The 27,204-nt window shown below is 39.1% G+C and overlaps 1 protein-coding gene and 1 long non-coding RNA gene across 12 annotated transcripts in view; one reads left to right on the plus strand and one right to left on the minus strand.

Moving 5' to 3' along the window:
- LOC309637585 overlaps positions 1–27,204 on the minus strand; it is a 418,822-nt gene that overhangs the window by 264,210 nt on the left and 127,408 nt on the right. The window lies entirely within an intron of this gene.
- Positions 1–27,204, plus strand: part of MITF (melanocyte inducing transcription factor) — a 223,566-nt gene that overhangs the window by 192,415 nt on the left and 3,947 nt on the right. For 6 of the 11 annotated variants that reach the window (XM_082412299.1, XM_082412305.1, XM_082412301.1 and 3 more), the window contains 6 exons: positions 165–248; positions 2,372–2,467; positions 10,129–10,246; positions 12,990–13,064; positions 18,963–19,038; positions 22,323–22,470. In XM_082412299.1, coding sequence (XP_082268425.1) covers positions 165–248; positions 2,372–2,467; positions 10,129–10,246; positions 12,990–13,064; positions 18,963–19,038; positions 22,323–22,470 — 597 coding nt within the window. The remainder of the gene's footprint in view (positions 1–164; positions 249–2,371; positions 2,468–10,128; positions 10,247–12,989; positions 13,065–18,962; positions 19,039–22,322; positions 22,471–27,204) is intronic. The other 5 variants (XM_082412298.1, XM_082412306.1, XM_082412302.1 and 2 more) reach the window with 1 other exon arrangement.

Raw genomic sequence — 27,204 nt, forward strand, 5'->3', positions numbered from 1 at the left:
ACTGGAAGAAGTTCTTCCTTCATTATTTTGTTTCTCGGTCAGATTACACTTTATCGGAAAGCTTAGTTCATCTTGTTGCCGCGCCGTCAGCCTCGTATGAATATGTCATTGAAAAGTCATTTGCAAATCCAGATCATAGGCTGATTTTGCTTGTGTTTTTGCAGGGATTTTATAAGTTTGAAGAACAAAACAGGGCGGAGAGCGAATGCCCAAGTATGAACACGCATTCACGAGCATCGTGTATGCAGGTACTGCATGACTCAGCAGCCCAAAGATGTAACGCTCTGTAATGAGGATCTATATTTGTGACTCATCACACTTTCCTGATGACTTAAGGGTTTTTCTTCCCCCCATTGATTTTTTTTTTTTTTAATTGAGGAAGCTATGAACAGGGCTATTTTCTTCATAATGTCTCATGATTAAAAAATTACTAGGGAAATTATACTTAAAATGCATTTTTCCCTGAGTTGCTGTAAGTCATTAAACAGTGCTTAAAATACATAAATTTTAATAAAATAGAATGTAAGCTGTTGTACTTCATTTAGATACCATCACCAAAATATGTTATACAAATTTATAGGTTAGCAACTTTGACGGGATATTTGTAAAACCAAGATGTTCGTGTGTGTGAGAGCTATATATTGTTTTATAAAATGGAGTCTCATGGAAAATATATTTTGAAATTTTATTTATTCATTTAATGATAAATCATGGATATTTTCCCAAGTAATAAAAAGTTCTTCTATGACATCCTATTTAATGGCTATATAAATCATGCTACACCCATTTATTAATATATTTATATATTTTTAATGTGTGTGTATATATATATATATGAGAAAGAAGAATAAGCAACAAAAAATTCTTATTTTTTTGCTTTTCTCTACTGCCTTTTATCAACATGTATGACTCTTTTCATAAGAGAAAAAATTCTCTCATACCAAGCCCAGTAATTTCATTTCCCTAAAAATAAAATTAAAAATTTACAAAGAAAGGTTGCTCAAGTCTTCTGGCCCATTTTCCAGTTTACCAACTCATTTAGAAAATCACCTCTTAAAAACAAACAAACGAAACAGATACAACTGGTGTACCTGGAAAGGAAACAATGTGCTGACAGTTATTCAAAACTGACCTCCAGTTATTCTCAGGGGTCACTTAATGCCACTCAGTTTTTGAATGTTTACTATATTCTTGGCACTGTGAGCACTTTATATGGTTTGTCCTGAAATCTCACAAGAATCCAATAAGGCCATGAGTATTATTACCCCCATTTTACAGATTGGGACACTGAGGCTTGTAAAGATTAAGGGTGTTGCCCCAATCCAGAAAGTGGGAGAACTAGGATTCCGACAAGCCCCATGATGTTGGAGCCTGTCTTCTTTAATTAGAAAATGGCAAAAAGACACAAAGGAGCATCCCTCTGAGTTCTGAGATTTCATTGTGTACTTGTGAAGCACTATTAAGACCCAAGCGTGTGTGCACACATACACACCAAGTAGCTCAAATATATAAGGTGTTTGCGAAGAAATGTTTTCACAGACTTGTCTTTGCAACTGCTGCAATGCACATGTAATCACTGTTGTTTATTATCATAACTAATGTTTTGGTACTACAGGAATAAAATTGATCTAGAGGGAATGTCAGCTCCACGACTGTAATGATAACCTCATCCTGGTGTACTCCTCTGGGAGTGCCAAGCACACTGGCAGCTGTACAAGGAGAAACTTATTTTAAAAGTCCTTGTAAGATTAGTGCAGGGATACCCAGTGGCCTGGGAGCCACAGTGCCCCACACACCCCTGTGGGAGCACAGGGCTGAATTGCCATCTGTGGTTTTTTATTCCAAGGAGGGTGTGGGAAAGGTACAGGGCATAGTCTTTAGAGGAGAAAAGGAAAAGGCAGCTATCATTCAAAATGAAATTTCCTGGTTCATCTTTCCTGTTTAAGGCAGGGAGTTTTGCATAAAAGTTCAGAGCATGGTTCAAACTGTGGCTCTAACCCTTCTCCGACGTGTGACTTTGGGCAAGTTGCTTCTCGTATATCTCACCTGGAAAATTGCTATAATAATAGCACCTACCCTGATAGGGTTATTGTCAGGATAAATCACCTAGCCCATAAAAAGTCCTGCGCCCAGTGTCTGGCACCTAGTAATCACTCACTAAGTGCTGGTTGCACATGTCATCCTCAGCACCCATTAGTGTTAATGGTCTTCAATAATATTCTTATTTGGGGAGGAAGAGGACAGTTACCTCTTAGAATCTAACTAAAGAATGTTATTGCTTTGGGTCAGGAAAGACCATGGATTTCTTTTTGGGTTGCTTTGCACAGTTTTTGCTTATATCTGTCTGTTTTCCATTGCCTTTTTCCTTCAGATGGATGATGTAATCGATGACATCATTAGCCTAGAATCAAGTTATAATGAAGAAATCCTGGGCCTGATGGATCCCGCCTTGCAAATGGCGAATACGGTATCGGTGACCTTTTTTTCTAAAAGAAAATCTTGTGACATTATTTCCAGTGTTTTCTCCCTTTTCCTGAATTTTCAGTTTATCTTTGCAAGTGATTCATTGAGAGATGTATTGATGATGAGGCAGAGAAGTATCTCAGCATCACAGATAAATGACTTAGACATCAGAAATTAAGAATTTCTCATGAGTTTATCAGTAACCCCATGATGAAGCTCTGCATTCCCTGGAGTCCAAGTCCACTTTCAGTAGCACGTTAGATCTTCCAGTTGCCCTTGACATCTGATGCCCAACTTAGAACACTTCTGCCAAGGGAAATACTCTGGACCGTGTTATTTACAGTGGTTTTCTAGTTGGCCTGAAAAGTTAATGCACTTTTTAAAGGAGATCCCTTATTATTCACATGTGATAGAGTGACATTCAAGTTACCCTTCTTCAACAGCAAATTTATTCCAATTTTAGTTAATTAATCAGGGGTCATGTTTGCTCTTCTCTGTTACTTATTCCTCTCTGCAGTTTGGAGCCTTGCTTGTAGAGTTTATTTTCTTTCACTCCTTCCATTTTTGTCTTATTTGGTCCTTGCAGGAATTCCTTGGGTCATTGCCCTCCGTTTTAGGGTTAGGAAAAGTTAGCTTGTGTTGCCCTAGATTACACAGCTCGGATGTGTCAGAGCCAGGACTCCTCGGTACATCTTTGAATGCCTAGTCCCATCCTTTTCTGTTTTCTATACGAGCAATGCCATGAGACTATCATATTCTTTAGTAATTAGTATTTAAAAGACAAACTTCCATGGTGGTAAGGGGGTAAAAGGGAGCTGTTGTTAATGGGTATAGAGATTCAGATTTGCAAGATGAAAAAGTTCTGGAGATGTGTTGCCCAACAATGTGAATATACTTAACACAATTGAACTGTACACCTATTGCATTGGCCCAAAAGTTTGTTTGGGTTTTTCCTGAAAACCTGAACAAACATTTTGGCCAACCCAGTAAAAATAGTTAAGATGGGAAATTTTAGGTCATATGTTTTTTACCCCACATACACACAAAAAAGTTTTAAAGACTAAATTCTAATAGTAAGTTTCCTTGGGAGGGGAATGTTGTAGCTCTTACTTATTTATACCAAAATCCCTAGAAAACCAATTTTTTTTTAAAATTTTTATTTATTTATTTATGGCTGTGTTGGGTCTTCGTTTCTGTGCGAGGGTTTTCTCTAGTTGTGGCGAGCAGGGGCCACTCTTCATCGCGGTGCGCGGGCCTCTCACTATCGCGGCCTCTCTTGTTGCGGAGCACAGGCTCCAGACGCGCAGGCTCAGTAGTTGTGGCTCACGGGCCCAGCTGCTCCGCGGCATGTGGGATCCTCCCAGACCAGGGCTCGAACCCGTGTCCCCTGCATTGGCAGGCAGATTCTCAACCACTGCGCCACCAGGGAAGCCCAAAACCAAATTTTTATAGTTAAGTTTTCTTATCTATCTTGATCCAGTCCTTTAAGTCGTTTACTTGAAGTCTTGAGGGTTAAGGACGACTCCCCTTGAAACCTCTAAGCTTCTTTTGGGATGGTTAGTTTTGTCAATTTACTGTCCATTTAAACTCACCCCCTCATTTTGAAAGAACTAAATATTCTTTCTGACAAATGTTTCCCTGCCAAACTCTTCCCACCCTCTTTGAGCCCTTGGTTGGCTTCTGTGGAAGCCTCTTGCTTCCAACTTTTGCGCATCCCGTGAGGCAGACTGCACTTGTCAGCTGTCAAAATCCTAGGACGAACAGGAGCAAAAACTTTGGAGGAGCTTGCACTGGGGAACTTATAAATATACCCAATGCCCTAGCAGTACCGATTAGGAATGGCCCAGTCATCTCAAAAGAGCCTTGCTGACGAGGGTGGTCGTTTTTCCAGTGGCGTCAAGGGGGTACCTGAGCACACTCAGGAGGACTGTAGAATTGGCATGATTTTAAAAAATTATTCCTTTTTAAATTTTTCCCCAAAGGTGAGGACCTTGGGTGTCATCTGATCCAACCTAGTACTTACTCATTGCGTTGACCTCTTCTTGCATATCCTTTGTCTTCCCCACCAAAATATCAGGCATTTGGCTTCTTAAAAGCCTCTAGTGAAAAATATGCACTCACTTACAAGTGAAGCAGTAAAGCACAGTGGTTGGGAGTTGAAGACTTATGATCAGACCTGGATTCAAATCCTGAGTCTGTCATTTACTGTCTGACCTGGCACATTAGTTTGCTTCTTAAAGTCCTCCGTTTCCCCGTCTGTAAAATGGGACTGATCCCTGTTTCTACCTCACATGGTCATCTCATAAAGTATGTACAGCATTTAGCGTTGGAAACATAGCTTGTACTCAACAATATCTAAATTATTAAATGTAATTTATTATAGTTTCAAATAATTTTGATAGCATTTTTTCTGGGTGTTATTCACTCAGCACCTGTAATGTGTGAAGCTCTACGTTAGAATAATACCATTCTCGATAATGGAAATATTTCTCATAGTGAGTCCCTCTGTGAATTCCAGATGTGGGTCCCAGTTTGCCTCATGGAGAACTCGTCCTTGTGACAACCCTTCTGGAGATGTGACCTTTAGACTGAATACCCGTGTCTCCTCAGTCAGTCTACATTAGAGTAGACATCCTAGTCTTTCATTATCCGATTGCTCCTGAACTCATTTTAAGATTGATTTAGCATTTATTAAAGGCCTCATATGTGACCAGTGCTGGGTAAGGTGTTGTGGATGCAAATGACTCAGGTCTCCTTCCTGGTCTCATTGGGCTTACAAGTTTAGAAAAGGAGACCACTTCAGACCTTGAATGGAAGAGGATAATTCAGAAGCAGAGAGGCCATCTCAGGGGAGTTCCCAGATAGGAAAGAACCCCCAGGTAGACTTTAATTAATTCCCAGTCAGGAGAGGAGTAACCTGCAGCCACCCTCAGGAGTCACTGACTTTGTCCCAGCATCCGTTTCTCTTCTGTGTTCCCCCGCACCAGAGCTTTCCCACAACAAACTATTTTAGCATTTTACTACGGGCAGAAAGACACTGTAACATAGAGGTTTGGAACACAGACTCTGAGCCAGACATCTGAGTTCAATACATACTCTGGAGTGAGTTATTTGTCTTCTCTGCCTCACTTTCCTTGTCTGGAAAATGGGGACAATAGTAGCATCTAAAACAATAGAAGCCATGTGAAAATTATAAGAGTTAATCTACAAAAAAACATTTAGGACAGTCTTGCCTGACATGCTCTCACTGAATGTCAGTTACTAGCTCTTATTCATGATAAATTTGGGTTTTAATTGTCAAAATTAAATAACAAAGCCACTACAACTTACTAATGTTTTAATTTTTTTTTCCCCACAGGGAAATTTAAACTTAATGTTCTTTATGTTGGGCATTTTTCCTTTTATTTGATTCTTTGAAATGGTCTATTTCAAGTAAACTACTTTAAAAAATAAAGTGGAAGGAACACTTAGAGAGGAAACTATCCTAAGGGAATTGGAGTCTAGAAATAACTATTCTGAGAGCACAAGGGCCCTCTTGTACCATCACAAACAAAGAATAAAAGTCCCAGTTTACTCGTGCTAACAGTAGTCAATTGATATTCAGAGAAGGGGACCATCCAGAGAGAAAAAATAATAACATTTTACAATTATCATTTACTTGGGAAAATATTCATTTTGGTAGAGCAGAACACTGAAGAACTTGATTCAGACCAAGTTTAGGGCACATACCCACGTGTGTCTACCTTCTCTTTATTTGTCCTAATTAGGTTGCGGCTTTCATCTGTCCATTGTGTAGCTTGTGCACTGGAAGTGAAATCTTGTCCATCAGGTTAATGTGCTAGATAAAAACCCAGCAGAGACAAAATATATCCATGTTAACAGAAGATGCCTCTTCCTCTTCCTTAGCTCCAAAGGTGTTATTTTGACCTAATTTTGATGTTAACCGTGTTTATGAGGGCATTTTTCTAATTCAGAAGGGGAACCACAGAATCATTTCTTAAATTTGCATGGCTAGGAGACTAATTTCTAATTAGAAAGCCATATTATTTTAATCAGCCTTCCTCTGAGTAGCTTCAACAAGTAACAGTCATTAATACAAAGAGCATAAGCCATCATTTAGAGCAGAGTCTTTCAAACCTCGGTACTATTGACATTTGAGATGGATAATTCTTTGTTATGGAGACTGTCCTGTCCATTGTAGGATGTTTAGCAGAATCCCTGGCTTCTACCCACTAGATGTCATTCGCACCTTGCCATCCCACTATGACAACCAAAAGTGTCTCTAGACATTGACGAATGTTCCCTGGGGAAAGGGGCAAAATCACCCCCAATGGAGAAGATTTAGGGTAGTGAGTGGTCACTTTAGCTCTGCAGATCCCCTTATTTCTGTGCTTAGATCTGCATTGCAGTCCAATAAATTGGTGCAGTGGTCAACGGGATGCTTGGCAATTAACATGGCAGATAGTTTTGTTGATCAAAGGGAAAATTAGCTTGACTGTCCAAAAACTGTAGACTGGGTATACGGTACTTTCCAGAAAACTATATCACTACACGTAGCAGTTTATCAGTCACTTAAGAAGCAGGTACTCTGTTTCACCCACTTTTATCTCGTTTACATTTTACAGAACCCTGTGAGATGGGTGATATGATGGCCACTTTTCAAAGAGGGACATCTCACCTCAGAGAGGTTAATATCATGTAGCAGGTCAATGACAGACAGGTTCTTACCTGGGTCTCTGACTCCTAAGCCCCTAAGCCCAGGCTGTAAATGACTGTACTGTTAATTTCTAAATTTGAGTATCCACACTTGGTTAGTGAGCAACTGGGTTTTTATTTGCTCAGGTTCAGTTGGAGATTAATTGAAAATTGCAGTTTCTAATTGGTTATTATCAGCAGGTTGATCCTGCCCCCCAACTACTACAATTAACGTGCAATGTGAACCTCCTATCAAAAACCTCCGCTCAGACACAGCAAGACTTTCCTTTTTGTAAAGTCAGCAAGATAAGATACACAAAGTACCTTTCTACTTCTGTGCCTGGCTCAGAGTAGGCGCCCACAAAATTAAATTTTCCCCAGCAAAATATTCCAGCAGGCTCTACGCTGCCCACTCCTAACCAGCAAGTATTGGAAAAGCAGCCGAAGCGGGAAATCTTTTAGAGCACTCTCCAGAGGGTTATAAGCTGCTTTTTCAACTGGAAGTAATGAGGTTTGACCTCAGTGGAGTGCCCGATACGGCGTCTTGTTATCGAGATTTTAATTCCTCTCTCTTTTTGGCCAGCACTGCTGTCAGTCCAGGCAATCTTCTCTAGTTTTTAACCCCTTCCCAATCTATTTCTTTCTGGGTTTCCCCCACTTCCACCCCACTTGTCCATCCATCTCTCGCCCCGTCTTGGGTTTGTGTCTCTCTCTTCCTGTTTCCATCCTGCCCCTTGTGTCTTGGTCTCTGTCTTATTCCTAGTTTTTGAGTTTTTCACCCTCTTTTTCTCTTTCTGTGAGTCTGCATTTATTAAATATATGTACATATAACATCGTCCTTTACATTGTAGTTAGAAAATATATTCTTGTCCTGGAGAAGCTTATAATAGAAGATATCTGTTCAATAAAGATCCAGTGATGACTTAGAGGGTTTTTTAAAAAAGCTAGTTGCATTTATCACTTGCCTATTGTTTATCTCTAACAAATTATCATAATAACACAATTGCATGTTTTGCATACAATTTGCATATGAAGCATAATACATATGATCTATATTTCTCGAGCCATGGAAACAATTGTTTTTAGCTTGTGGCATTGACTCTGAAGTCACATTCTTGGTTTAGTAATACCTGGTAGTTCTTCCCAAATCTAAAATTCCAGAAGGATAGGAGGATAAAGCTTTGGAATCTAGAAGGGTTACCAGATGTCATACCAGCTTTGTACGTTTTGACTCTCTGACTGTACAGTGCTGTATTGAGACATTTGAGCACCTTTCACTTTGCTGTATTAAGTTGGACAAGAATAAAACTGAACACACACAGGGCAAGGCTGACCCTGAGAAGGTGACCTATTTCGTATAAAACCACTAAGTGAAATGACAGCTAATAATCAAAGTCACTTTTTTTTTATCAGTTCCTTAGCTAGAGGCCCTTGAAATGTGGTTCAAGGGCATTTTACATTATCACAATGCATTGTTCATATGCATATGTATAGTAAGATATGTGTAATCCATTTTATGTACATGATTTAGATGCTGTCTTCACAAAGGAGCAAAAGACTGAGTGGAGAAGAGAGATATGCCCTGCTGATCTGTCTGTGCTACCTGCCCCCAGCCCCAATCGTATCAGAGCAAATGTCACATTAACGTGTTGGAAAATATCTTATTCTGTGCACAGCCCGCCCCCATCTCTCTAGCTAGGAGTTTAGTTCGTAGAGTATTTATTTAGAAGCCATGATAGGAATACGATGGCTGCTGGCTACCAATGAGGGGAAACACATTTGATTCTATCTTTATTTCATGGTATAATTTCATCTGTATGTTAGTGGTTATTTGAAAGAGTGAAATGTGTTGTATTGTGGTACAGCCTTTACCAGGTACCTCTTGATTACTAAACATTTTAGTCATACTTAAATGTTATCTAAATTTACTTTTCTCAGATGCAGAGTAAAATTCAGAGTGTATAATCAAGTAAGGGAAGGGCTGAATGACATAAAATCTCACCTGGTAATAATAGTTACAGAAATTATTTCAGTTAAGCTGGAAATGGGAAGTGTCTGCCATGGAAGTAGTGAAGCCACCTATTTCCCAACAATTAATATTTAGAACTTTATTTCAGGGAGTGGGAAGAGGAAATGTCTTGGATCTCTTTCATCTACAAAAACGGGTGCATCAAACTCATGACAGTGAGCTAGTTACAGGAAAATGCATATGTTGCAAAGGGAAGTCATTGTTGGGAAAAAAACAGGTTCATTACTTGAAAATATTCAATTCAGAATGAGAGACAAACACTCTTAAGATAGTTTAGTAAGGCTAAGTATTTCTTTCATTCTTTTTCTTATTCTTTTTCTTTTTTTTAAATGTAAAGTTTTGTTTTTTTATGAAAGCCAGTGGGCTCCCTCTTGTGGCTTTGTGAAAGATTTCAGTTTCAAGGAAAATAGCTTTTCAGCAGTAAGGAAATCATTTCTTTTCCAATAAGAAAACACTGTTAATTGCTTTTCCTTATAAAGAGAGAGAAAGAAATAAGGGAGAGAGGACGAGAAGGAAGGAAAAAGATTGACTTTGATGAAAAAGGTGATTTGGTAACAAAGCCATGCCACATATAACCCTACCTATAATAATAGCCAATATTTACTGGGTGTCTTCTATGAGCTACTACATGTGCTAAATAATGAGTTTGCACGTTATCCTTTGTCTCCATGCTCAAAATAAACCTATAAGCTGGGTAGCAGAGTGATTTTATGGGCGTGAGATTCTGCCTCCTTTCCTGTCTCTAAGGGGAACCCCCTAAGGGGACCGTATATCTGTGAATGAACGAAAAGGTAAACATCTCATCTTTTCCTATGTTGAAAAATATCTTTTTACATCAAATCATTTCTTTTAAATAAAGTCTGGAATAGGATATGGGTTTTAGCTGAATAACTTAGGAATCGCTCAACAATTCATTTCCATTGCTCTTTTTCTCTCTCTAGTTACCTGTCTCTGGAAACTTGATTGACCTTTATGGAAATCAAGGCCTGCCACCACCGGGCCTCACCATCAGCAACTCCTGCCCAGCCAACCTTCCCAACATAAAAAGGGAGCTCTCAGGTAAATACCCAGCAAACGGGCCTCTTACTAGAGATTTTCTGTTAATTTTCTGGTAAGCAAAGTTATCCAAATAGTGACCTCCAGAAGTATTTCCAACTCGCAGACATACTTTTTTAGGTCTATGCAGTGGTTAAAACATTGAGCCATATTTTAAGATAGAGGATGTATCCTTGAAAATCTTTGTTTCCAGTATTTCTTGAGATACTGGGAATCAGGCTGCCGTAACTCCATGACACCCATTATTGTGTCTATGGCTGCTGTCTCTTTGGGGTGAGGGCAGCAGGCGACACTTTCAGTTATGAGATGTCTCTCCCCAGTCTGGTGTTTTCCTTAGTTGCTCGGCCCCTAGAAGCCTTTGAGTTTGAGAACCCTGGTCTGAATTTTCCTTTGACACACATTCAAGCCCACAGTTGGGATAGGGTAAGAATATATTTCTTACATCTTCAGATGCCTCCTGTTATTTTTGCTGTATCATGTGCAAAAGATTTATTACACAGAGTGAAAAAATAAATCATCAGATGGAACAATGGATATTGTTTGTTCTTGAGGCAAGTGTGAAATTACCTCTTTTGCCATTTTTGTTTAACACTTTAGGGAAGGCATTTGGCCATTAAAACATGATGAAACTGTATTAGAACTGGTATTCTACCATGCTGGGTTTTATGGCCTTCACCTCATCCCCTTTTTTGTTATTTGATCCTTGCATCCTACAGGATTGGGTGAATAGACTGAGACTATGGAATATAGATTTGGTGCAGAAAATTCCTGTTCTGTTCGAGGGTGTCTTTAAAAAAAAAAAAAACTTCAGAAAATTGTGGCAGGAGAAAGAAATTTTTTTTAAAAATCATTGATTTGGTTTAAAAAAGATGATTAATTAATACATAAAAACCATCAAAAGCCAACAAACCAGTAGATACCGTACAGGAAGGAAAAGTACAATGAAGTCTTAGGAAAGATAGCTAAATGAAATCTGTATTAAATAATGATAAAATATGGTTAGAGTGACATGTATAAAGTTCCTGAGTGCAAAGTGGAGTTTTGAATTATGTATATGATTGTTTCTTCAAAAAGAAAAGAAAACAACAGAGGCTGTGGGTAGGAGGAAGAAATAGATGAAAGGGATATACATTTATTAAATTTGTAAAAAAGCGGATATAACAGACAATATACTTCTAGAGTCACTGGTATCTTAGAAAATGCCCAGTACAGACCGGACAAGGGTAAACCAGCAGGAAAAGGAGAAAAGGGACAGGAAATGAGGTTCAGACCACTGATAGTTTGGGAGGCAGCCTAATGTAGACAAAAAAGAATAGGCTTGGGAGTCAGCAAATCTGATCTAAGAGGAAAAAACATTATCTTTATGAAGTCCAGTTTTCCCACCTGAATTAGGGTCCAGTCAGGAAGCAGAAACCACACAGGGATTGGAACAGGGAAGGTTTAAAATAATTATCAGTCATGTACAGGCAAGCAGCTGCTAAGAGAGGAAAAAACGAAAGAATACCCTAAGGCTGCAGGGGAGTGCCCAAACTTGGAAGAGAACCCTCCTCCCCAAGGCCAAGAGGCCAGCCTCAGGGGGCAGGGTGTGGTTGCTGCCACTAGGTGGCAGAGACGTTCACTGGTTGCCTTGACCAGAGCTGGTCCACAGTTGGTGGATTGAGGGTGACAGGCAGAGAACCACAAGGTGGGGTGGGCAAGCTGAAAAAATAAAAAACAAAAAAGAAAACAATAAAAAAGTTAAGATACTGAAGCAGAGGGTGTGTGAATAAAAGCTGTCTGTCATGCTTCTATGTGAGAGGTAAAAAAAAAAAAAAAAAAAAGGAAATGATTTGGATAGATCTTCCTAATTGAAATAATTCAGCTTCTGAATTATTTATTTATATATCTATCTATATATATAAATACATATAATAATAGCCATATAATAAATATATGCTATAAGTAATGCTGAAAAGATTTCTATTTTGAAATAAAGTTCTGAAATGATAGTGTGATATTTTGGATATCACTTCTGAAAAGAAAATAACAGAGGTTCCTGAATCCCGGGATTAGTGAAGTAACATTTTTTTTCTTGTTTTGTTTTGCTCTCTGTAAGGCGGAAAGTAATTCCTTATCACAGAGATCTCACCAGAGTTGCTATGCAAATAGACCTTTCCAAATGGAGTTGCTACTAAATGCCTCTGTACCCTATGCCTATTTTTGTTTTTATAAACTCAGACTAGTAAGTAGTTGCCCCTAAGAGTCATTGAATCATTTCATTCTAGCAGGTTCTGACAGAACCTGGCTCCAAGTTCTTAAATAATGAGTTCATTTCTATGAATCAGTTAGAGATCCAGTTTGGAAGCCTCTCGGCTTAGTTTTCATACCTTCGTAACATACCAAAGAAAGACTGAAAAGATCTATTGCCTGAAAAGAAAATTTGACTCCTGATAATACACTATCAACAGCAAATTCCCATAGTTTCTAGTTATTTATTTTTTTCTTATTCTTACCTGTATGTTTACAGCTTGTCAGACATCTTTGTTACTGGTCTTTTGCCATTTTGTAGAAGCTGAGTTTTTGCATTTATTTGATATATATTGCTTTTGGAAAAAATGCAAGCCTTTTAGAAGTCAAAAATTTTAAAACCCTATTTTTATTCAAGTCATATAAGTGTCCATTTCTTTAGAAAATAGGTGTTTTGTAATTTACACTATTGTATGCCTTGAACAATTCTAACTTCTAATGACTTCATTCACATGCGCAGCGCATATTTTTCCCACAGAGTCAGAAGCAAGAGCATTGGCCAAAGAGAGACAAAAAAAGGACAATCACAACTTAAGTAAGTTGGTTTTATGTTCATTATATTGGAGTTGATGTTTCCCCTTATATCAAAAAATTTCCAGACATTTTGGAGGAAAATTGGTTTCACCTGTTAAAGGTACATTTTATGGAAGAAAATTGTTTTCTGGAGAGACCAAAGTATATAATTTTCCCTGTATTTTAATCTCAGATCAAATTGAATTACACACACACACACACACACACAAGTTTTCAGTATCTTGAGGAGTTTGTTGTTTTGTTTTTTGGGGGTTTTTTTTTGGTAAGAGGGAGGCTTGATCCCCAACTACCCAAATATAAGTTGCTCACACTGGAACTTATTTAAAAAAGGGGATTATGGGATCACCTTCTCCAGTGAGATTTAAAAGAAAAAAATTAAACATCTGGAGGGGAGTCATTGGGTGACATGAGGTAGCCTCCTAAATTTCTGACTTTACCTGTGACTTAAAAAAAGAAGTTTTCTAACATTTAAAATTATTTTTTTTACATGCTTAATTTACTCTTGGTCACATCTTTAAGCTTTTTCCTATGAAAAGTTAGGATTTTTTGTTTCATAAACAAGTGAAAGAGGCTGAAAATAAAAAAGGGATTGGGCTTGGAAGTAGAAAATAGTTTGTGTGTGTATGAATTTCTCATCTCTTGCCCCCTATCCTTTTTTTCTTAAATTGATTTTTAAGGATATAAGTTATGTATAAATACTTTGTCCTTATAAAAATGATAGAATAAGGCCAGAGTTCTCTGATCCCTAAAAATAATCATTGTTGGGTTTTTTTTCAATTTGCTGTTTGTCTTTCCAACCTCTTTCCAAGTTTTTAAGAGCACACACCCTTACACTTGCATGCAGAGGTTATAATAGAATGGTTTTGTGTATGAGTTAACACAAACAGTATCGCATTGTCTGTATGTGTTACTGCCTGCTTTTTTACTCACCAGTATGTCCTGAAGACCTTCTGCTGTTATTCATCTAGATCTATCTACTTTTAAAAAACTGTTGCGTAGTATTCCACAGTGTAACTTGTGATATTTCATAATCTTCCTACTGCTAAGTGTTTATGTTGTTTCTAGTTTCTCCCTATTATAAACAGTGCCACAGTGAACATTTGCAGACATGCCTCTCTGTGTACAGGGGAGTTTGTTTCGCCAGATTAAATGCTAAGAAATGGAATCACTAGGTCCTTGGGGGAAGGAGGTTGTGTGTGCGTTTCTTCTTTTAATAGATCCTGCCCTTCCCAGTTCCTGTTTCACTTAGAAGAAGCTTTCCTCATCTTTTAACCAAGAGATATCAACTAATATTTCTAAGGTCTCCTCTGGCTTCAAAGTAATTTTACTGTAAGATATTTCTTCTTTTAAAATACCTTAGAAATGAGATAATGATAATTTCTCCTAACTGAAATGTGGAAACTAAGTTGGATGCTGTCAAAAACATAATCCGCCTTTACTTAGTCACCTAAACGCTCAAGTTCAGGGTTGTCAGTAAAGTGTAAATATGATCAACTCTGAGGGCTATAAAACAACCTTAAGATCTCATTGAACTGTTGGAAATTAATACTCAAGTTTCAGTTGCCCATTGGCATAGCTTTTCCTCTTCTAGGAATTTATCTTGTAAGAGTCCTTGCCAAAATGGGCAAAAGAATACATTCATTTATTCACTCATAGCTACTTTTTGAGCCCCATTATGTACAAGGCACTTTTCTACAGAAGTGAACCAGATAGACAGGTCTGCCACCCTGAGGAGCTTACATTAGAGTCAGGGGCAGACAGAATAGATGAGCAGTCAGATACACGCAGATGGTTTTTACAGCATAGGATAAGTACTGTGATAGGAGTAAAAAGTACACGTGAGCGTTGGCAAAAATAGTCATTATACCTTTGAAAAAGAGGGAGAAATTGGAAATAGTCTAAATATTCATCAGTAGAGGATTTGTACATAAATTATGGTACATCCTTATGAGGGACACTCAGTGCCTCTTAAGAAGAATGGGGTTGGTCTGTTTTACTTGTCTACAATGTATTACTGAGTGAGGAGAGCAAACTGCAGAATAATATGTATAGGGTACCATTATGTAAAAAAGAAAACACTGTATGGGTGTGTGTGTGTGTGTGTGTGTGTGTGTGTGTGTGTGTAAGAAGATCTAGGAGTCAGCCTTATAATTGACAGTTTCGTCAGGCAAAAAATGTTGGGTGGTGTAAAGAGTTTGCTTTTACTTTTTTCTGTATACACTTTTGCATGTTTTGCAAATTTTTGCAAGCTCATACCACTTTTATAATTGGGGAGGCTAGGCACTGAATTAAAAATAAAATGCAGTACATACAAATGTTGACAGTGAAAGGTGTCAACAATATGCTGTCGAGTGAGAAAAGATAGCTGCAGAATGGTTTTTAGTGTAATTCTGCTTTAACAATGTCATTCTTTATTCAATACATTGTTGGGGGCCTACTGTGTGCTAGGCTCATATAGGTACTCGGAATGCCTCAATGAATAAACATATAAATAAATAAACAGACAAAAGTATGCAGATCTTAGATAGTATAGAGCTCTATAAATGAATGGAAGAAAGAAGTATGTAGATGTTAGGTGGCAGAAAGTTCTTTGAGGAGACATAGTGCAGACAAGGGGGTCAGGATGGGAAGTGGTGGTTCACTTCTAAATAGGTACTCAGGGAAGGCTCATGGGTAAATTTGAGTCACCTCACCTGAGGGAGGTGAGGGCCGAGCCATTCACGTATCTGCGGGAAGAGTGTTCCAGGCAGGTGGAACAGCAGGAGAAGGTCCTAAAGTGGGTAGTGTGTCTGGCTTGGTTGAGGAAGAGCAAGGCCCATAAGGCTGAGGGTGGGGGGAGCACAGGTGAGTCACCATAGAAAGTGTGGTCACAGTGGGAGATGAGTAGAAACGAGGTCAGAGAGATGGGAGCCCCCAGATCCTTGGAGGACGCCTTGAGGACTGGGTGTTTGTCTAGGTGAGAGGGGAGGCGACTGGAGGGTTTTCAGCAAGAGATTGACAGGCTCTGACTTATGTTTTAACAGCTTCTGTGTTGTAGTTAGACTAACGGGGGTAGGTAGTGATGGGCATGGGTGAAGCAGAGATACCACTCAGGAGGATTGCAATAATCCAGGCAAGAGATGATGGCGGCTTCTATTCAGGTAGCAGTGGAGGTTTGAAGCGGACGGTTCTGGAAATATTTCGAAGGTAGAGCGAGCAGATTTTGATGATGGATCAAGTGTGGGATGTATTGATTAAAGAAATAGAGGTACAGAATTGATGCCAAGGCTCTGGCCTAAGCAACTGGAAGGACAGAGTTACAGTAAGTGAGCTGAGAAAGCCCGTGGGTGGAGCTATTTGAGGGGGGAAGACCAGGAGCTCAAGTTTGGAATGCTGGGGCTGCCTGTTGGACCTCCATATGGGGACATCTAGTAGTCAGACTTATGAGTCTGGAGTTCCGGGGAGATGCCTGGGTTGCAAATACAAGTATGGGAGTCATCAGTGTATATGTGGTATTTAAAGCCATGAGACTAAATGTGGACACCAGGAAGTGAATGTAGACTGAGTAGAGTCCTAAGAACTGTGTCCTGGGTGTACATCTAGGCCACGTGTGTGTTTATTCTTAGAGCATAAAAATAATCACAAAGGATATATAACAGATTTTACAGTGGTGGTATCTGGATCGTCGGGGATTTTTATTTCATGTGTTTCAGTATTGTTTGTTTTTTTTTACGATTATTATATTCTTGGAAAAAGTCAGAAAACATGTCATGCTTCAGAGTTTTGGGGGAAGTTAGCTAGAAGATCAGAGGTCCAAAAATTTCTTCTTTGGAGCCATTTAGTATCACTTACTGTTTCTATTTTATAAAAGTCTGATAATAAGACAGTATTATACATAACTGATTTAATCATAGAAATAATCACTCAGCTAAGAAAAAATGCAATATATATTGAGAAAGTAGTGAATAATATTATTTATCTAAGTGTGCACAATATTAGTGAGTCAAATATAAATATATATTAGGTTTTAATATGTGTAAAGTAAAATATTCATATCTTTAATCCAATTTATTAGACTTTAAGTTATTTGGAATTTATTTGTCAGACTAGGTAAATGAAAAACATTTATTAACTCATATGCCTACTATTTCACCCTCCCGTAAGAAGATCATAATTTAGTTAAACATACAGCTGGATTTATAAAAGAAGAATGCTGTTAGGATGCATGGTATAGTTAAAGATGCTTGACTTCTAGGATTATTTTATTCAGTACTGTAACCCCTGGACACATCTGCCTATTGAGCACTTGAAATGTGACTAGTCCAAATCGTGGTATGCTGAAAGTGTAAAATAGACACTGGATTTTGAAAAGTTAGTACAAAGAAAAGAATATTAAATATCTAATTTATAAATTTTTATATAGTTTACATGTAGAAATTATAATATTTTGGATATATTGAGTTTAATAAAAATATTAGGGCTTCCCTGGTGGTGCAGTGGTTGAGAGTCTGCCTGCCAATGCAGGGGACACGGGTTCGAGCCCTGGTCTGGGAGGATCCCACATGCCGCGGAGCAGCTGGGCCCGTGAGCCACAACTACTGAGCCTGCGCGTCTGGAGCCTGTGCTCCGCAACAAGAGAGGCCGCGATAGTGAGAGGCCCATGCACCGTGATGAAGAGTGGCCCCCACTTGCCGCAACTAGAAAAGCCCTGGCACAGAAATGAAGACCCAACACAGCCATAAATAAATTAAAAAAAAAAAAATATATATATATATATATATATATATATATTAAATTACACCTCTTTCTTTTTACTTATTTAATGTGACTACTAGAAAACTAAAAATTACATATGAAACTTGCATTATATTTCTCTTGGGCAATACTGGGCTAGAGGAGGGGTTTTTGTATGACCTGTAGCCTAAGAATGTTTTTTACATTTTTGACTGGCTTTAAAATATCAAAATAAGGGGGCGTCCCTGGTGGCGCAGTGGTTGAGAATCTGCCTGCCAATGCAGGGGACACGGGTTCAAGCCCTGGTCTGGGAAGATCCCACATGCCACGGACCAACTGGGCCCGTGAGCCACAACTACTGAGCCTGCGCGTCTGGAGCCTGTGCTCCGCAACGAGAGGCCGCGACAGTGAGAGGCCCGCGCACCGCGATGAAGAGTGGCCCCAGCTCGCCACAAATGGAGAAAGCCCTCGCACAGAAACGAAGACCCAGCACAGCCAAAAATAAATAAATAAATAAATACATTTATTTTAAAAAAAAAAGAAAAAAAAAATATCAAAATAAGAATAATATTTTGTGATATATGAAAATTATATAAAATCCAAATTTCAGCATCCAATGTTTCTTGCTAGTAAAATAGATACAAAAATTGTATCTAGTTAATATTAGTACATTTTGAATTTTGTTAACACAAAATTTGTGGAAATCTGTTTTCTCTCTTGCTGTGTAAGTACCTAATAATATGCTTAATTTTGCTATTTGGCCCACAGAGTACTCACTATTAGACCCTTTGCAGAAAGCTTGCTGCCCCTGGTCTGGAGGATCAGGGTTGAGTTCAAGCTGTTCTCCACTTATTGCTGGGTGTCCTTGTCAGGTCCCTAATATCACCAAGGTAGTTTTGTCATTTGTAACTGAGGATGGTAACTCCAATTTCAGGAGTTACTAGAGTCAAATGAGAAATTACAGTCTCAGGGCTTCGTAAATGATAAAGTTCTATACAAAGCTAGCTCATTTTTAAAAGGGCTTTATCCTCAGTACCAGAACTAGGAAAATAACCAGGAAATACGGATTCAAGTTTCTGTTGTCCTGACCCAGCAGAGTTAATATGCACATGCCTTTAATGAGATATGCTAAATGCGTACATGTCACCATTTACTAATAGCCCTTTCCTGTGCTCTTTTCTTGAAGTTGAACGAAGAAGAAGATTTAACATAAATGACCGCATTAAGGAACTAGGTACTTTGATTCCCAAGTCAAATGATCCGTGAGTACAATTGCATTGTATATTTTTTCGTACCTTAATGTTTTTTCATATGTTGCAAAAAAGCACACAGTTATAAAAACTAAAGAAGTACCCCCTCTCCCTTTGGTTCCATTTGTGAATACTTGCACCTTTCTTTTGGTTAGTCTCATCAAACTGAAATTTCAAGAGAAATGAACTGAATTGTTCAAAAGTATTATTGGACATGAGCTGTTCAGCTTTGGATATGAGGAGGTGACTTCCTGAAATCTGAGAATCCTTGGCAACTAAACACCGAACTACTAAAAAAATTCTTTTTATCAGTTCATGCAGGACAGAGATTTCAGTAGCTGATAAAGCAAGATTTGTTAGCTATTTGTTTGCCAACAACCTCATACAATATCTGTAGGCACGGAGAGCTGATACTGGAGATTTCAAGTTTAACAATATTCAGCAGACAAAAGGTCAATTTTTGTCCCAAAAATTACATGCCCTTTGTTTTACCAATCTAGGAAAAAGTAATTTTTAATCCTCTTATAAGCACAGGTCAGCTAATTTGGATTTCAACTTTCAGTCTCTCATGCCACTCTTTCAGAGATAACGGTTGTAAAGATAATTTTCCTACCAGCAGTGTCAGCAAATAGGACAACAAATACACAATTTTTATCCATTAGAAATTGGCCCATTTGAAGTAAGGGGCTCTAAGATGTATACATTTTAATGGCTCCCACAGGCGGTCTATGAAATTAGCCTTTGAATATGACCTTTTAGCTACCTAATAAAATGTAAAGATGAAATCAAGCATTATTCATGCAAGGCTTATTAAATTTGCTATTCACATTATTGTCAGGGAATTTGTGACAAAATAAAATAAAACCATTGCCCATTCTAAGGTGGTTTTGATGAATGTTCAAGCGCAGTCTCCATCATCAACATTTCGCCTTCCCAGGTTTCAAGGAAAGCTGTTTTGAAACTCAAAACATTCAAAATCTCAGTTCTGCAGCACAAATGCATCCTACGAAGGGGCTGTGACCTTCATTTCCTATAGTCAGTCTTGCATGATAGTTGAAATTGAATTCCCATTTTCCTATTCTTTATCAGCTTTCACTTTTTAGCATATTCTTTTAAACTGCAGCACGTGGATCTCTTTAGCAACATATTATGAAATTATGGGGTTGCAGTGAAAGCCTCTATTTGCATATCTTCTTTCTCTGTTGTATTAGAATACTTGTGTGTTTATAATCTGAACTGATAACAATCTTTAATTGTAGGCATTGTTTCAAGCTGAAATGGACTGCAATCTGTATGGGGGGTTTCCTATACCAGGTTTCTGGAACAGACTTTGGGGCTGCTATAGAGACATAGTCTAGCTGATCACGGTCTCGGCCCCATCCCCTCTCCTGCCCTAGAGTAGATCTGCTTTTATTGACTTATATATTAGGGATCTGTTTACACTTCTGTGTAAAAAAAGGGTCGCTCTCGTTGCAAAAAAAAAAAAAGTTTGGAAACCCCAAAGCATAATTGATTAATTGGGTCTCACAAGGAAGTAAAACCCAAGAAAATTGGTTGGAATAGTCTCTTCTTAAAAACGGAGTGGCTGCTTGCGTGTTTCAGTACTGGTCTCTCACCTTACTGGCCTAGTGAAGGCATCTTTCATTATAATTTTATTTCTCTCTGGCGGCTGAAGTTTCTGTTATTCTCTTCTTAGCCCTGAACATTAAGCAGGTTGCCTTTGTGCTCACTCTGAGTATCTCAGGACACCTCCCTGGGTTGCAATCTTTGGTGCCCAGACCCCAGGGATCAACCCCTGGGAATTCCCTGGGGGCTGTAATTCAGCATCCCATGGGAGAGCTTCTGTGTTGTTCTTCGTCTAACCCATATGAGGATCAATTACTTGGTGGCTTGTTTTAATGGCCCTCCATTCACATGTCCCAGCTGATACTTCGATCTCCTTTTAGCAGCTATAGATTATGGGGTAGGAGGTTTTCCATACATTAAATTGTTTTTGTTTTCATCATTGTCATTATCGTCATGAATATTTTCTATAAAAGAGCTCAGGTTAATTTAAAGCACTATAAAAATATTACTATTAGTTATAATTCTATTTTTAATTGTTTTCTGGGGTGCCCTAGACTTTTCAACTCACTTTTACCTACATTTTAATGGCATTCTTAATGTTCTCATATAGGAATACAGTAGCGCTATAGTGTTTAAAAACTGAAAGGCACCAAGCTCAGGCTACCTGTGTTTGAATTCCAAAACAGTCCCCTACTAGATGTCTGTCTTGGGGAAGAATTCTCATATTTCATTTTTCTCATCTGTTAAAAAAAAAAGGGGGAAGGAGGATCAGAATATTCCTACCTAGTCTAGTTGTTTTGAGCACTCAGTCACATAAGAGGAAGAGTAGTTTAGGGCGTGGGGTCTGGCACCAGATTCTTCAGGCTTCCTGGCTGTACCACTTCCAGGCTGTGTGACTTTGGGCAAATTACTTAACCTCTCTGTGCCTTTGTTTTCCAGTCTGTAACATGGGGATAATATTAGTGCCTACCGATTAAGGTTGTTATGGTTAAATGAGCTGTAAAGCACTTTGAAAAGTACCTGTCATGCAGTAAATGCTGTTTAAAGATAGCTATGGTAATTACCACGTTAAGTCCTTAACACAATGCCCGCTCCATTGTTTGAACTGCATTCTAAACTTTTCCCAGCATATTCATAGAAAGTGCCTCCTTTGATTCTAACAACATACCTATGAGCCTGCTCATACAAGCATGATATCACTGTTTTGTAGATGAGGAGGTGGAGATCGGAGAGAGGTTGATATTCATGGGAATATTCATGATAAAACCCCAAGGATGCCATTTTTATGCCGCATACAATCAAGTAGTGGGATCTCACAGAATTTTTTTTTTAATCATAACTTATTCTATCTGAGTGAGTTAACTTTTATAGTCCTAGAAATCTATAACTATTGAATATAGTGTTTAAGAGTATTGACTTTGTCATCAGCAGACCTAAATTTAAGTCCTGACTCCACCTTCACGTAGCGCTGGGACCGAAGGCAAGTTGAATCGTCTCTGATTCAACACGTGCACAACGTTCCTCTGACTCCAGGCGCCTGTCCGGGTAAAAGAAGATAACGTAGAAGTTATGCGTGGACGGTGTCCAGCGCGTTGCCAGCACTCCATGAATGATAGCGATTCTCAACTTCTAATTGTTATCTCGTCTTTAGAAACTGAATGCTCTGAATATTGAATTTTCATGGAGCCTCCAATCCTAAAACAGTCTGTTTCCTTCCATTTTCATCCCAGAGACATGCGCTGGAACAAGGGAACCATTTTAAAAGCATCTGTGGACTATATCCGGAAGTTGCAACGGGAACAGCAACGTGCTAAAGAGCTTGAAAACAGACAGAAGAAGCTGGAGCACGCCAACCGGCACTTGTTACTCAGAATACAGGTACCAGGCGTGTGCAGGGTGAAGGTGACTACATGTTAGTGACTTGAAGATGGGAGAAGAAGTGTAATGAGCCATGAGGGAGTTGATTTATGTGATCCTAATACAGTCTGTACTTATTATTTGTGGATTCCGCTTTGTGATTTTTGTTTCCTCGTAAAAATTTATTTGAAACCCCCAAATCGACACTTGTGGCACTTTCACGCTTATTTGCAGACATGTGCAGCATGGCAAATGTGACTTGGCTGGTGCGTTTGCTCCTAGTTAAGGTTGGGCAAGGCGATGCTCTGTCTTCTTGTTTCAGCTCATACTGAAACAAGTGTCCTTTTTTGCTGTCTATTTAGTGCCATGTGTTTCACATTTCTGTGGGTTTTTTGGGTGATTTGCTGTTCAAAGTGGCCTCTGAGCATGGCCCTGAAAGGCTTTCGCATCTTCCTAAGCACAGGAAGGCTGTGATGTGCCTTATGGAGAGAAGTTTCATTCAGGCAGGAGTTGTGGTCCTGTTGGCCTTGAGTTTAATATTAATGAATCAATGATATGTAGTTAACAAGGTGACTTTAAACAGAAACACGCATAAAACAAAGTTACATGTTGATTGGTTGGTGAAATGTTGTGCGCAGATGCCTGCAGGACCCTAATCCTCTGTTTCCTCCAGGAACAATGGTTCGGCATTCACTAATTCAGTGTTCATAGCAACTCTGTAGCACGTCTTTGGCCATTCATGCTCCTGTGACAAAAACACCATAGACTGGGTGGCTTACACAACAAACATTTATTTTTCACAGTTCTGGAGGCTGGGAAATCTATGATCAAGGTACTGGCAGATTCGTTGTGTGATGAGGGCCTGCTTCTTAGTTCATAGATAGCTGTCTTCTTGCTGTAACTTCACAGGGCAAAAGGCATGAGGGACCTCTCTGAGGTTTCTTTCATAAGGACACTCATCCCATTCATGAAGGCCTCCCACTTGTGACCTAATCGCCTCCCAAAGCCCTACCCCCAAATACCATCACACTGGGAATTAGGTTTCAGCATATGAACTTTGGGGGGCATAGACTTCAGTCCATAGCCATAACTACTACAAATCATGAGAATTGAGAGTAGTTGTTAAATACAAAGATACCTTAGTATTGAGTGGCGTGCAGTCCATGGTCAAAGCTCATGTTTATAGGGAACCTGGGACACCCAGAAGATCTTATCATCAGGGTATAAATTTTAGAAATAGTTACAGATAATGAAGTTATACCATATGTATCTTTAGCTTACACACTCTTAAAGGGAGAGATACTAATTTTAATTATACATGTAATTCATCTGTCATTCCATTTAAGGGGTGTACATACCAACGTAACCATGAGATGGGGGATCCCTGCCATATCAGCTCCTGGTGCTTCGTCATCACTTGGCTTTTCATGCTGAATATAAAGATGCAACTTCCTCTGGAACTGTCTTGAAGGAGAGAAAGAAAAACTGACTCCTTGCTAATGACTAAAGGAGTTGGCTAGGGTTATTTTAATTTACTTGCTGACTTTGAACACAACCAGCCCATAAGGGTCGATGACGTTGTATCTTCTTCTTAAGTAGATGGACCCACTTGTACCCAGTTTCGCCATAGAGCAATGGTTGGTTTTCAGGTTTCCAATGCACCTAATGATGGAGCGGCAGCGTAGAGTATGGCACTTTAGAGACTGCCTGGTGGTGGTTATTCCCCGATGTTGAACTTATTTAACAGAGTCGTTGACTTCTGATTTCCAAGCTTGTTAATACCCCACAACACTGTGGACATTTCTAGATGTCACATCTCTCATGTCATGGCAGTGATCTTCAGCCCTGGGTCAGAGAGACAGAAGGTGGTTCTCCTCTAGGGGGTGCCTTTTGGAATCTTTGTAGTGACACAGAGGTTATGTGTCATTTGAAAATCCCCCTTCCCTGCTTTCTCTTTTTTTGGCTTTTGCTGCTGGTTTTATGTTCCATCTCTTCAGTAATCAGACACGGGTCTTTAGTCTCTTGTACTTAGTATATATACCTATTTATAAAAGCAACTTGTGCTAATGCGTCATTTCTTCATACAAATAATAAAATACAATAACTGTTTTGAAAGACAGGCTAGGTTTTGTTTTAAGGTTTCAAACGTATATACTTGTGTGAAATACGAATACCGTGAAAAATATGACTTGGAAGTTGCATGGTGACGATGTCTTGGGTTTCTTCCAATGTCAGTGAAGCAGCCTTTAGAACTTCTGTGTATCATGGAAAACATTATTAATTAGGAAAGCTGTGCTGTGCAATGAGCCTGAGTTCTCTAGGTGAGATCTATCACATTATTTAGCAATCTAAGTAACACTTTATTCAGCTGGTAAACATTTTAAATTAAACAACAAAAGATTAGAGTAAGATGGATGCCTCTCTTAACCCAACTCTTTTTTTATTTACGACACACTACACGTGTGAGAGCGCTGTTCTTATTACGTGGGTGTAGGTTTACAGTTGTGCATGTGTTCAGCTTGGGCCTAAGGGGTTCCTTTCGTTTTCACCCTAAGTGATACATGCAAAACTGTTCACAGAATAAAGAGCATGAAGCCTTACTGTCACTGGGACTGCAATTTTATTAAGCAGCCCAGGGCTTTGAAATGATGCCCAAGGAGACTTGCGTGTCTGGAGACTGTGTGAAGGAACATGCAGATACTGGTGTGACATCTCAGCCTCCCATCTCTTGTACTGCATCTCGAGGAAGACCTTGCTAATCAAACATCCTTTAATACAGGCTGAACACAACTTTTCAGGAACATGTGTTTCTAGGCTTGTGGGCAAAGGTTGAAAGGTTGTGTCCTGTTGGAGAGTACATTTCCCCCTCTCATGACGCAAGGTGACTTGCTTCAAGTGTATATTCTGTTATTTTTATTGTACCACAAACATAGGAAGGTGGCATTGGCTTGTAGAAGCAAATTGCTCTTCAGGATCAATTGGGGTCTTTACGGTTCATTGTAGGAGGGTGGTCTAGGCATACTCAGAAAGGGAAAAGGAAAAGAGCTTGTTTGGAAGGTATTTGAAATGAGGCACTGGGGCAAGTCTCTGACACTCAGGAAGTGAATTAGGCACCTAGGGCTGCCATTACGAATACCACAGACTAGACAGCTTACACAACAGAGATTTATTTTCTCCCAGTTCTGGAGACTAGAAATCCAAGATCAAGGTGTGGGTAAGGTTGGTTTTTCTGTGGCTTTTGTCCTAGGCCACCTTTTCCCTGTGTTTTCCCAATCTTGTGGCTTTTCCTATGTGTGTGTCTGCGTCCTCATCTCCCCTCACCGATATTAGATGAGGACCTACCCTAAGGATCTCATTTTAACCTAATCACCTCTTGAAAGACACTATCTCCATGTACAGTCACATTCTGAGGTCCTGGAGGTTAGGATTTCAACATAAGATTTTGGAGAGGGGACACAATTCAGTCCATAATAGGAAGGATGTGAAGAAAGTGTAGGAACAGATTGAGGACTTTCTTGTGGAATTAAAAAAAAAAAAAAACTCCCTTTGCCTTGGTGAGATGGGTTAAATGATGCATCCCAAACTTCAGTTACTTGTATGGAATTTTCATCACTTTTGCCATTACTACGCAATCTTTATTAGTTCCCAGTGCCCTTAATATCTTAGTAACTTTTTCATTGCACCTTAGACCAAAAAAATACCTACCATTTCCTTGTTAGGTGCTAACAACTTAGTAGCCATTTGAAAATATAAAACATATAAATTGAAAGAAAAATCGCATTTTAATTTTATTTTTAAATAACCACGTTACTTACTAGTGAGATATGTGTGCCTGTGAGGCACTGCACAGCTTCTCCAACCCTGGAGTCAGACTGGACACTGCCACCCTTGTTTCCCATTCCACACTGATTTTCATGCAGGAGTTGGTTTTTTCTTTTTTTCATTTTTTTTTTTTTTTTAGTCACAACAACCACCTGAGACCCGGCTTTGTGTTGATATGATGTGATGGAAACAGTGTAACACAATCTAATACTAAAACTGTAAAACTGTCTTGAGTTTGATCATTCTCACAGTAGGGTGTATTCCCCTTGAAACTTTAAAAATATCCCCAGTGTCCTGGGAGTTCATTATAGTACCCGTAGATATCTCTGCACAGTGTAGGGACCGTAGACCTGTACTATCTACTGATTATTTTCCTTCAATCAGCTCACATTTTGATATTTTATTTTTACATTTTTTAACTTATCCTCCCTGTTAACATTAACATCTATGAGAAACTGTCTCTGTATTTCATACATAAGAAAATCCATATACCACCTAAAAATCATTTACTGTATTACCAGTGATACTCTATGTACTTTAAGAAATACGGTGTTTATTAATTTGAAAGAGCAAAAAATTTTTATTTTCACAATTTATTTTTTTGCAAACGTATGATTTTTTTTTAATTAATTAATTAATTTATTATTTATGTTTGGCTGCGTTGGGTCTTTGTTGCTGCGCGCGGGCTTTCTCTAGTTGCGGTGCGCGGGCTGCTCCTTGCGGTGGCTTCTCGTTGCAGAGCATGGGCTGTAGGCGCGCGAGCTTCAGTAGTTGCAGAGCACGGGCTCAGTAGTTGTGGCTCGCAGGCTCTAGAGCGCAGGCTCTGTAGCTGTGGCACACGGGCTTAGTTGCTCCGCAGCATGTGGGATCTTCCCGGACCAGGGATCGAACCCGTGTCCCCTGCATTGGCAGGCGGATTCTTAACCACTGCGC

The sequence above is a fragment of the Balaenoptera physalus genome (genome assembly GCF_965194825.1).
Source record: "Balaenoptera physalus genome assembly, chromosome: 11".
In the NCBI taxonomy this organism is placed as follows: Eukaryota; Metazoa; Chordata; class Mammalia; order Artiodactyla; family Balaenopteridae; genus Balaenoptera; species Balaenoptera physalus.